Genomic DNA, 12,303 nt, shown 5'->3' with positions numbered 1-12,303 from the left:
TGAGGGTGAGTACTTAATGACATAACTTTTATTTTTGGGTGAATTAAAGCTTTAAATTGGAGATTTTTTGTATTTCAGAATATTTTGGCTTTATTTATTGTTATAATAATTTACTATTCAAAAGTTTGGGGTCGGTAATATTTTTGTTTAGAGGAAATTAATACATTTTTGTTTTAAATAAATGCTGTTCTTTTGATATTTTAGTATATTGGTTAAGCAGCACTACTGTTTTCAACATTTGTAATAATAAGAAATGTTTTTTGAGCATTAAATCAGAATATTAGAATGATTTCTGAAGGATCATGTGACAATGAAGACTGGAAATTCAGTTTTGCCAATACAAAAACAACTTACATTATACAATATATTCAAATAGAAAACAGTATTTTTTTTTATTACTGGTTTTTCTATGTTTAATCAAATAAATGCAGCATTGGTGAGAATTTATTTAAAAACATTTTAAAAATCTTACCAACCCTAAACTTATGCACATATACACAAAAAATCTTCTTAAAATATGAGATCTATTATGGTTTTATTTTATGTATGTGTATGATCCATGTGGTAGATAAAGCTGGACCTTTTTTGACCAGCACACCAGCACATTTTCAAACAATCCAAGGGAGGTCAAAGGTCATGTTGATGTTTTCATTGCACTGCATTGTACATATGGCCAACCGTGGGGAATTTGTGGTTGTCATGACAACATTTATCCATGATGTGATTGATTCACACCCATGTTGAGCAACCTGCTGCCTTCTCCTGGTCTGAAGAGAACCTTAATATCCTGAACACATGTCTTATTGGTACACTTTAAACATCAAGGTTATTCTTGTCAGGTATGATAGCAAACTGCACTGAATCTATATCTGTTGCCCTATGAAATAGTTTGTATATTTGTTCATGTGTTTTCGGTAACACCAGTATGGGGGACACATATTCACTATTAACTATGACTTTTGCCTCAGACTCCTAATTTACTGTTTATTAATGGTTAGCAAGATAGTTGTTGTAGCTTTTAAGTTTAGGTATTTGGTAGGATTAAAGGATCTAGAAGTTGATTTTCATGGCATCAACACATCTCAAAAAAAGTTGGGACAAGGCCATGTTTACCACTGTGTGGCATCCCCTCTTCTTTTTATAACAGTCTGCAAACGTCTGGGGACTGAGGAGACAAGTTGCTCAAGTTTAGGAATGTTGTCCCATTCTTGGCTAATACAGGCTTCTAGTTGCTCAACTGTCTTAGGTCTTCTTTGTCGCATCTTCCTCTTTATGATGCACCAAATGTTTTCTATGGGTGAAAGATCTAGACTGCAGGCTGGCCATTTCAGTACCTGGATACTTCTTCTATGCAGCCATGATGTTGTAATTGATGCAGTATGTGGTCTGGCATTGTCATGTTGGAAAATGCAAGGTCTTCCCTGAAAGAGACGACATCTGGATGGGAGCATATGTTGTTCTAGAACTTGGATATACCTTTCAGCATTGATGGTGCCTTTCCAGATGTGTAAGCTGCCCATGCCACACGCACTCATGCAACCCCATACCATCAGAGATGCAGGCTTCTAAACTGAGCACTGATAATAACTTGGGTTGTCCTTGTCCTCTTTAGTCCAGATGACATGGCGTCCCAGTTTTCCATAAAGAACTTCAAATTTTGATTTGTCTGACCACAGAACAGTTTTCCACTTTGCCACAGTCCATTTTAAATGAGCCTTGGCCCAGAGAAAACGCCTGCACTTCTGGATCATGTTTAGATATGGCTTCTTTTTTGACCTATAGAGTTTTAGCCGGCAACGGCGAATGGCACGGTGGATTGTGTTCACTGACAAGTATTCCTGAGCCCATGTTGTGATGTCCATTACAGCAGCATTCCTGTATGTGATGCAGTGCCGTCTAAGCGCCCGAAGATCACGGCCATCCAGTATGGTTTTCCAGCCTTGACCCCAGAGATTTTTCCAGATTCTCTGAATTTTTGGATGATATTATGCACTGTAGATGATCATAACGTCAAACTCTTTGCAATTTTTCTCTGAGAAACTCTTTTCTGATATTGCTCCACTATTTTGCACCACAGCATTGGGGGAATTGGTGATCCTCTGCCCATCTTGACTTCTGAGAGACACTGCCACTCTGAGAGGCTCTTTTTATACCCAATCATGTTGCCAGTTGACCTAATAAGTTGCAAATTGGTCCTCCAGCTGTTCCTTATATGTACATTTAACTTTTCCGGCCTCTTATTGCTGTCCCAACTTTTTTGGAATGTGTAGCGCTCATGAAATCCAAAATGAGCCAATATTTGGCATGACATTCCAAAATGTCTCACTTTCAACATGTAATATGTTGTCTATATTCTATTGTGAATAAAATATAAGTTTATGAGATTTGTAAATTATTGCATTCCTTTTTTATTCACAATTTGTACAGTGTCCCAACTTTTTTGGAATCAGGTTTGTACTAATAAACAGCCAATGTTTAGTAGTATGCAAGCTAATAAGCAACTTGTTAAAAGTATGAATTGTACCCCATACTAAAGTGTTACCGTGTTTTCTGTGTTAAAATATTGCACACTAGGGCAACCTAGAGAAATACCCCATGATGCCCCAAAATTATGTTTATGCTTAGGTTTCATGGTAAGAGTTTAGTGCTAAACCAGATTCACTGCAGCAGCTGTGCATGTTCCTTTTGACAGTGACTAAATATTGAGCATACATGTGTCTCTGTTGGAGTCTGACAACATGTGCGCTTGAGCTGGTGAGTCTATATCCAGGTGTGTGTAATTCTCTCCAGGTTTTCCTCTGCAGCGCAGGCTTGCTGGCTCTCAGCTTGGCCAACTTCCTGCAGATGCTGCACCACCTCACTTTCAAGTGGAAGTCTATAGTTGAGCTCTCTTTACTCTACTCCTCTTCTGCTTCAAAGCCCCATCAGAAATCGCCTCCTGCCAAATCCTGCCACTCCTCCTCCAGCCCACTCAGACCTCTTACTGACTCAGCCATCATCCCCTTTTTTAGAACCCACTCATCCTTTTTAATACAGTCAAAATATCAAACTTCCTGGTCAGGCCCAGCCTTTGAAGTTCAGCCTTTAATCCAGAGCAGGCCATTTTCATTTTATCAGAGAATAAGCCCACCTCCCCATCTTTAAGTTATAGGCCTCTTTTTCTGACTCGCTCCCCCTGCGGATATCGCTGTACTGTTACGGCCACGCTGTTATTTTTGTGTTGCTAATGTGTTGTGTGGAGTGCATTGAGTACATTTCACACATTTGTAATTGCTTTCAAATGCGTTCTTGCTTTTCGCTTTCACTTTCGGGGGGCACAGTAACTCTTTTGGGGGGACATGGCCCACAAATGCCCCCCCTTGGTGCCGGCCCTGGCTGTGTGCAGCTAAAAATAGCTCAGGGCGTGAAGAAAGAAAAAGTGCCATGCCAGCACAATTGTGGCACTGGAAATGTGCTGAATGACCCAGCTGTGCTGAAAGAGAGAGAGGGTAAAAAGATGGAGGGAGCCAGTTGTTAGGAGAGGAATGTTTTGATTTAATGGGGTTGTAGAGAAATGAGAGCCTTTTTTTTCATTCTAATCATAATTTTAATAACAAATTTGATCGGAGAGGATTTGTGTTTTACATTTTTGTACTGATAGTCTAAATATTTTTGTACAAAAAGGGTCCAGTGATCCTTTTAGAGGACATTAATGGTTGTAAGTGTTCATAAAGTACCTTTAAGCACCCTTTGCACAATATATCTTTTCGTTAAAAGGTCTAGCAGCTTAAAATAAAACTTCAGTAAAAGAAAACCAAAAAAGATGGAAAACAAGAAAAAAAGACAAACACATGCTTGTGAAGTACAAACCTGATTCCAAAAAAGTTGGGAAACTGTACAAATTTTGAAAAAAAAAGGAATGCAATAATTTACAAATCTCATAAACTTATATTTTATTTACAATAGAATATAGGTCACATATCAAATGTTGAAAGTGAGACTTTTTGAAATGTCATGCCAAATATTGGCTCATTTTGGATTTCATGAGAGCTACACATTCCAAAAAGGTTGGGACAGGTAGCAATAAGAGGCCGGAAAAGTTAAATGTACATATAAGGAACAGCTGGAGGACCAATTTGCAACTTATTTGGTCAAATGGCAACATGATTGGGTATAAAAAGAGCCTCTCAGAGTGGCAGTGTCTCTCAGAAGTCAAGATGGGCAGAGGATCACCAATTCCCCCAATGCTGCAGCGAAATATACTGGAGCAATATCATAAAGGAGTTTCGCAGAGAAAAATTGCAAAGAGTTTGAAGTTATCATCATCTACAGTGCATAATATCATCCAAATATTCAGAGAATCTGGAACAATCTCTGTGCGTAAGGGTCAAGGCCGGAAAACCATACTGTATGCCCGTGATCTTTGGGCCCTTAGATGGCACTGCATCACATACAGGAATGCTACTGTAATGGAAATCACAACATGGGCTCAGGAATACTTCCAGAAAACATTGTCGGTGAACACAATCCACCGTGCCATTCGCGTTGCCAGCTAAAACTCTATAGGTCAAAAAAGAAGCCATATCTAAACATGATCCAGAAGCGCAGGCGTTTTTAAAATAGACTTAGTAGAAATCTGTTCTGTGGTCAGACTAATCAAAATTTGAAGTTATTTTTGGAAAACTGGGACGCCATGTCATCCATACTAAAGAGGACAAGGACAACCCAAGTTGTTATCAGCGCTCAGTTCAGAAGCCTGCATCTCTGATGGTATGGGGTTGCATCTGCGCTTGTGGCATGGGCAGCTTACACATCTGGAAAGGCACCATCAATGCTGAAAGGTATATCCAAGTTCTAGAACAACATATGCTCCCATCCAGACGTCGTCTCTTTCAGGGAAGACCTTGCATTTTCCAACATGACAATGCCAGACCACATACTGCATCAATTACAACATCAACAATCACAATTACAACATCATGGCTGCGTAGAAGAATGATCCCGGTACTGAAATGGCCAGCATGCAGTCCAGATCTTTCACCCATAGAAAACATTTGGCGCATCGTAAAGAGGAAGATGCGACAAAGAAGACCTAAGACAGTTGAGCAACTAGAAGCCTGTATTAGACAAGAATGGGACAACATTCCTATTCCTAAACTTGAGAAACTTGTTTCCTCAGTCCCCAGACGTTTGCAGACTGTTATAAAAAGAAGAGGGGATACCACACAGTGGTACACATAGCCTTGTCCCAACTTTTTTGAGATGTGTTGATGCCATGAAATTTAAAATCATCTCATTTTTCCCTTAAAATCATTCATTCAATTTCATTCAATTTCATTCATTCATATGGAAAAACATACTAATCCATCCAACCCCAAACTTTTCAATGGTAGTGTTCATATATATTTATAAATAGACTTTTAAATAAATACATTAATAATTTAAATTAACATTAACCTAAATAAAGAAAATTGTTGTAAATACCTAAGGCATTAAATAATGTTAACAAATGTATTTGTTTATTATGAAGTGGGACCTTTCAAAGAATGTTCTTGAGTGGGACAATTCTGACTTTTTTTCTCACAATTGCAAGCTTACATCTTGCGATTCTAATTTTTTCTCAAAATTGCGAGAAATAAACTTGCAACTTTATATCATGCAATTCTGACTTTATAATTCACAATTGCAAGTCTGACTTTTTTCCTTGTAGTTTATGTATCGCAATTCTCACTTTACAACACGCAATTATGAGTTAAAGTCATTATAAAGTCAAAATTGTGAGATATAAACTGCCAATTCTGAGAAAAAAAAGTAAGTCTTTTTTTCTTCAGAATTAGACTTCATAACTCGCAATTACAAGTTTATCTCACAATTCTGTTGTTAGGGCCCGAGCACCGATGGTGTGAGGACCCTATTGGAATTGCTCAGTCAATTATTCTTCTTCTCCGAAATGAATCGCATTTTTGAGGGCCTAAACATGCTCGAAAACTCATGAAACTTTGCACACGCTTCAGAAATTCCCAGAACCACATTTAAATATGCCTTGAAGTACCAAACATGATAGAAACATCATACAAATCATGAAACACTTGGCTTAGCGCTAAAGTATGCGATTAACACCACAAAACAGTAAGTTATTGTAATTAATGCATACAATATCCGATCTGCTCCAAACTTCACATGTTTGATAATAGTCCTGGCCTAAAGACATCTACATGGCAGTATTCAGTTATAGTCAAAGCGCCACCTGTTGGCAGCAGGAAGTGTGGCACATTGAAACGACTTTGCTATATTTCTCCAATTTACTCGCTTACATGCATGTCACCCACTATTCACTGTTTTCCTAAGGCCATCAGGTGGCGGTGGCCCTGGGTGTGAGGGCCCTTTCATCGCTGCTTGCAGCTTTTATTATTATTGTTTTCGCCACGGAATAAAACAATTTAAAAGATAATTCTGACTTTTTTTCTCAGAATAGTGAGATATAAACAACTATTGTGAGTTATAAAGTCGAATTTGCGGATATAGACTCGAGAAATAAAGTCTAATTCTGAGGAAATTCTCAGAATTACAAGTTTCTCAAAATTCTGACTTTCTCGCAATTCTGACTTTTTTCTTGATACAAAATCAGAATTGCGAGTTTATATCTCACAATTCTGACTTTATAATTCGCAAATAAAAAGTCAGAATTGTGAGATAAAAAGTCGCAATTACCTTCTTTTTTTTTTTATTCAGTGGCTGAAACAAGCTTCCATATCCATAGGTACCATACATTTGACATATTAGTTCTGTTTTGTCCCTGTGCACAAAATACACATTGACAAACTCATATAGCATAGAAGCATGTGCTAATGAGCACTAGCAGCAGATCTGTGAACTTACTGAACTATTTTGTAGCTTGCCACAGATCTCTGATATAAATTAGCATAGCATCCACAGGCAGACTGAAAATAAAGAGTAGCTTAGGGCATAGTTCACAAAGTACATACTTTTTCAAGGACTCTGAAGTTTCAAGGACAACACAGATGATTTGCGAGGCTCTGTGTGAGTGGATGCATGCGTTGGAGGGGACGCTGCGTTTCTGCATCGTTCTGTGTTAAGCAGAGCTGCGTGATTTCTGTGTTCCTCAAATTACTGTTTTTCTTTCAGCCTTTTTCCAGTCATTCTTGTTGTTGTTGAAAACTGTCTTTTGGAGCTGGCTCCCATCAGGGGTCCGTGGAAAAACAAAAGGGGGATGGTGCCCAGATGTGCATGAATGTTTGTGAGTCTGTGGCTGAGTGTGATCAAAGCAGATAAGTGTGTCTCAGCCATGTGAGGGAGAATGTGTTTTTTGGGGTGCTGCGAAGGCCCATTTGTTTCACGCACGCATTTAAAGGGGGAGCGTCACGGTTAGCAAGGGCAGTAAAAGTTGCAGGCCACTGCGTTTGTAGAATTCTGTCTGGATGTGTCATAAACAGTGTTGAGTCATTTGGTCAAGACATCTGGACATATGCACACACAGACACAAACATGCATTTTCCATAATAAATGAAATCATATTTTATTTCTTTTGAAGAAGTTTGTACTGCAACGTGCACTTATGATTTTAATATTTCTCTTTTTTTATGCACTGATTTCACCATATCATTATTCACAAAATGTCTGTTTATGCCTGCCGTTTCAGGTTTCCCATTACCTCCCGGTGCCCCTCCACCTATGATGCCAACGTTAGATAGGTAAGCGTTTATTTTGACGTGTTTTTTTTTTTCTTTTTTTTTTTTCTGTAATTTTGGATTGTTAAGCATTATAGCAGGGTTTGTGTATGATATATGGATCATGTATGTATATGTGTCCAGGTTGATGTTGCATAGATACTGGAGAGAGAGACAGAGGAGATGTAGCAGACAGAGAATGCAAGAACATAGCAGGTCACAATACAGGCAAAAGAGGGAGAAAATGAAAGACAGAGAAAGAAAGAGAGACACAAAGAGGTAGAGCTTGTGAAAAAGACTTAAAAATGTTGTCACCTGTTCACTAACCTCCATTAATCCGGTTTAACCAGTTGATATTCAGATGAAGTCATTGGTCGAGTGTCAATCCATTTTAAATTTAAGATAAAGATAAAAGAAAAATACCTATAAACTAATACGCTTCACATTTGAAATGAATAAATATTGTATGTGGTACAAACCATGGACATAAATTATGATGGAAATGCATGGGATAGAAATGCTGTTATTCACTTAAAAAATGTTTTGTATTTTCATATATTTTAAAATGTAATTTATAATGTATTTTCAGCATCATTACTCCAGTCTTCAGTGATCCTTCAGAAATCATTCTAATATGCTGATTTGCTGCTCAAGAAACATTTCTTCTTATTATTTCATATTCATTTAATTTCATTTATTTATAAAGCACAAAAAAACACAACAAAAGTTGACCACTGTGCTGTACAGAGAAAGGAATAAAATAAAAGACAGTAGTAGTAAAAAGACATCACAGAATTAAAACAAAAACAAGCGTTAGAATGAATGAAATGCAAGACTTAGAAGAGGAGACTGTAACTTCGATTTAAAATCATATAAGGATGAAGCAGATCTTACAGATAAAGGAAGACTGTTCCATAACTTTGAACCGGCCACTGCAAACGCACGGTCACCACCAACTTCAATCTTGATCTTGGATAAGACAGAGTAAAACTGTCTGAGAATCGCAAGCATCTTACTGACGTGTTCACGATTAAAAGGTCTGACAAGTAGGAATGTGCCAGACCATTTAAAGACTAAAAAACAAACAGCAAAATCTTAAATTCAACTCTTTAATGCACTGGCAACCAATTAAGAGACACTAAAATTGGAGTAATGTGTTCTCATTTACGAACCCCAGTTAAAAACCTGGCTGCGGCATTTTGGACCATCTGTAGTCGTGACATGGAGGATTGGGGTAATCCAACATTAAATGAGTTACAATAGTCCAATCGAGATAAAACAAACGCATGTGTGACTCTTTCAAGATCCTTAGAAGACAGAAAAGTTTTAACTTTTGACAACAGTTTAAGATGAAAAAAACATGACTTAACTACTGAATTTATATGTTGGTCAAACTTAAGGGAAGAATCAAAAATAACTCCCAGATTTTTCACAGTTGGTTTGATATAGGCCACAATTAATGACCACAATTAATATTTGGTTTTCCTTTTCCCCCTGAGGGCCCAAAGACAATCACTTCAATCTTACCCTCATTTAAATGCAAAAAATTCAGAGACATCCAAGTTTGTACATTGGCTAAGCATGCAAGCAAGGTTTCTAGGCCTTGCTTGTCATTATGTTTTAAAGGTAAATAAATGTGGGTGTCATCTGCATAAAAATGAAAAGATACTCTATGTTTCCTAAAAATTCAATCTAGTGGAAGCATGTAGAGTGAAAACAAAATGGGAGCCAGAATAGATCCTTGGGGAACACCATAAGTTAGGGGTGCTACAGATGAAACAGCAATACCAATACCTACTGAAAAGGTACTATTAGTAAGATAAGATCTGAACCAGCTAAGGACAGTTCCTTGGATGCCCACACACTTAAAAGAATATCATGATCAACTGTATCAAAAGCTGCACTCAAATCTAAGAGTATTAAAATTACTGAGTTCAACAAAGTCAATGAATAACATTATCAATGTTGAAAACAGTTGCAGGGCTTAATATTTTTGTGGAAACCATGATACATATTTTTTTCAAGATTCTTTGATGAATAGAAAGTTTAAAAGAACAGCATTTATATTGATTATTTTTATTAATTTCTTTAAAAATACTATTGGATACATCTATACTGATGCTGTCTAACCCAGTCACTAACTATAGTACATGACTGTAGCTTTCAGCCAGGAGAAGATTTCGTCAGGTGGCGTCCAACTTTCACGGGGTGTTTCAACCCTGAACCACAACACCCTCCAGTTGGCGGGTCGGCAGTAGTGGCCAATCACTACCCACCTCTTCCTGGCCCCCAGCTCAACTCCTCCCTCCTACTCCAGAGCCAGCAAGATGCTCTTTCTGCTGCCTCACCCAACCTATGAACAGCTACCTTCCTCTCCCTACCTGCTAAACCCAGAGCTGTGAGTGTCTTCCACACAGACTGTGCCGGGAAGCCCCTACACCCGACCTCAACTGGGAATAGCCAGGTCTGCCACTCTTTGGCCCTACACTGCTCTACGAGGTCCTGATACTTGGTGGCTTTCCGCTGATAGACCTCCTCGAACCCGTCTTCCCACGGGAATGTCAGTTCAATCAAGATCATAAGACCATGTCTGGCCTCAACTGTGTTTGCACAACCTGGGGGAAGACTAGTTTCCTTCCCAGGTCCACCCTCATCTCCCAGGATTGTGCTGCTAGCAAGAGGCTCTTCTTAGTCTTCTTGGGGGCTGGTGGTTTCTCCCCTTCTCTGACGAACTGAATAGATGTTGCCGGCCTTGTACTTGTCTGGTGCTTTTTCTGCCTCTCCCGCTCCAAGATGTCAGGCAGTGCACTGAGAACCTTGTCATGGCGCCACCTGTATCTTCCTTGGCTAAGAGCTGTTTTGCATCCTGCCAGTATGTGCGCCATTGTTCCCCTCCCTCCGCATAGCCTACACAATGGGTCCTCCCTCATTCCCCATCTGTGGAGGTTTGTTGGTGATGGAAGGGTGTCGTACAGGAAGGAGATACGAAAGGGCTCCAGTCTCCAGATCCCAGACCACGTAATCTTCCACTTCGGCAAGTCCCACTTTGTCCAGGCCCCTTGTGCTCCGAGTTCGACAGCCCTAGACCTGCGCCTTTCTTCCTCCAGGTGTCGGACCTCAGCTTGAATCATGTCCCTCCTTTGCCTTGGGTCTGCTTTTCCCCATTGCTGGAAGTGGGTGGATCCGAGTCCTTGCCTCCCTACACATGGGTTCCCGATGATGTCCTTCAGCTTCAATGCCCTTTCAGCTTGTGCCACTGATGTGTCAGCCACCCATTTGCGTCCTGATGTTGTAGTGACGCCTACTCTTCTGACTTTTTCATCAGTTGAGTCTTGGTACATCATCACAACCCGACACTTTGCCACCTTGAACTCTTCCACCACTGATGATAGGGGTAGTTGTACCTGACCAGACCTGGTATATAGCCCTACTGACGTGAAGCTTGGTGGGATTCTGAGCCACTTGCGAAGGTGTTTGTTCACTCGCCTCTCGACTCCTTCCACTGTTGTCATGGGTAGTTTATAGATTGTCAGTAGCCGCATGAGTCGTGGTAGCAGACCATGCTGGAAGAGCCAAACCTTAAACTTTCCTGGCAGTCCTGACCCCTCAATCTTACTCAGCCATGCATCTGCCTGTTTCTCTGTCCTGAAAACGTTACATCTGTTGGTCAGGGATACGTCATACCATTTCCCTAGGCACTTAATTGGGTTTTCCTCAATCAATGGTATCGTCTCCCCCTGTACTTGCAACTGGAACTCGCTGGTCACTTTCCCCCTTCTGATCACCATACTTCTTGATTTCCTTGGTTTGAACTTCATCCAAGCCCATGTTGCCACATCATCAAGAACCTTCAGGAAAAAAAAAAAAGAATCAAACTGTCCCCAAACTTTTGAATGGTAGTGTACATTTCACAACTTGGATGGAATCATATAGTCATTTCTATTACCTGATTTCCATAGTTTATGAATTGTATGCTAAAACAATCCAAACAGGACAGACAAGTAAATGCTGCTACTTGTGGGCACAATATTTTCTTTTAGCAGACTATTATGGTAAATTGTCATTACCAAAAGGAAGTATCACATAAAGAATAAAAAGATGCTCATGAAATTGAAACAAAAAAGTAAAGTAAATTCAGTGTCCCTCATGACAGAGATGATTGACTCTTCCTAAAGCTGTGATTGGCAGCCTTCATGGAGTTTATGGGACAGTTAAACTAGGCTGCAACTACAAAAGCTTTTTTTCACTCTGTCAGAGTCCTTACTTCTGTCTCTGTTCCTGCCTGAAAGTATGTAGGGCAGCTCATCAAAGTTTCACCCCAGACTTAGAAGAAGAGAAATCAAGACAAAGGCACTAAACTCCCATCTGCTTCAGTTAATCCACTGTGACTGTCTTTCTTCCATACACACAGAATAACTTATTCGGTTTGATCCGGCTCTTTCAGCTCATCTCTGTACTTAGAAGCTATCAAACGTGTGTTTTAGGCGGTTAAGTGTGTCTCTGAGCGTGTGTTTGTGTTTATGTGTGTGTATCTGTCTCTTTGTACATGTACTTATATGCCTCTCAGCTCTCTGACGCCATAACTTATCTCCTTAGGATTAAAATACGGTTAAAAAGCTGTCCCCGACCCAGTCAA

The 12,303-nt window shown here is 39.5% G+C and overlaps 1 protein-coding gene across 5 annotated transcripts in view; it reads left to right on the top strand.

Annotated features, from left to right (window-relative positions):
• The window catches only part of fip1l1a (FIP1 like 1a (S. cerevisiae)), a 46,640-nt gene that overhangs the window by 16,860 nt on the left and 17,477 nt on the right, over positions 1-12,303 (top strand). For all 5 annotated transcript variants that reach the window (XM_067383683.1, XM_067383682.1, XM_067383684.1 and 2 more), the window contains one exon: positions 7,640-7,691. In XM_067383683.1, coding sequence (XP_067239784.1) covers positions 7,640-7,691 — 52 coding nt within the window. The remainder of the gene's footprint in view (positions 1-7,639; positions 7,692-12,303) is intronic.

This window comes from Chanodichthys erythropterus, chromosome 4, assembly GCF_024489055.1.
Source record: "Chanodichthys erythropterus isolate Z2021 chromosome 4, ASM2448905v1, whole genome shotgun sequence".
NCBI lineage: Eukaryota > Metazoa > Chordata > Actinopteri > Cypriniformes > Xenocyprididae > Chanodichthys > Chanodichthys erythropterus.
This window is presented reverse-complemented; position numbering and strand designations above follow the sequence as displayed.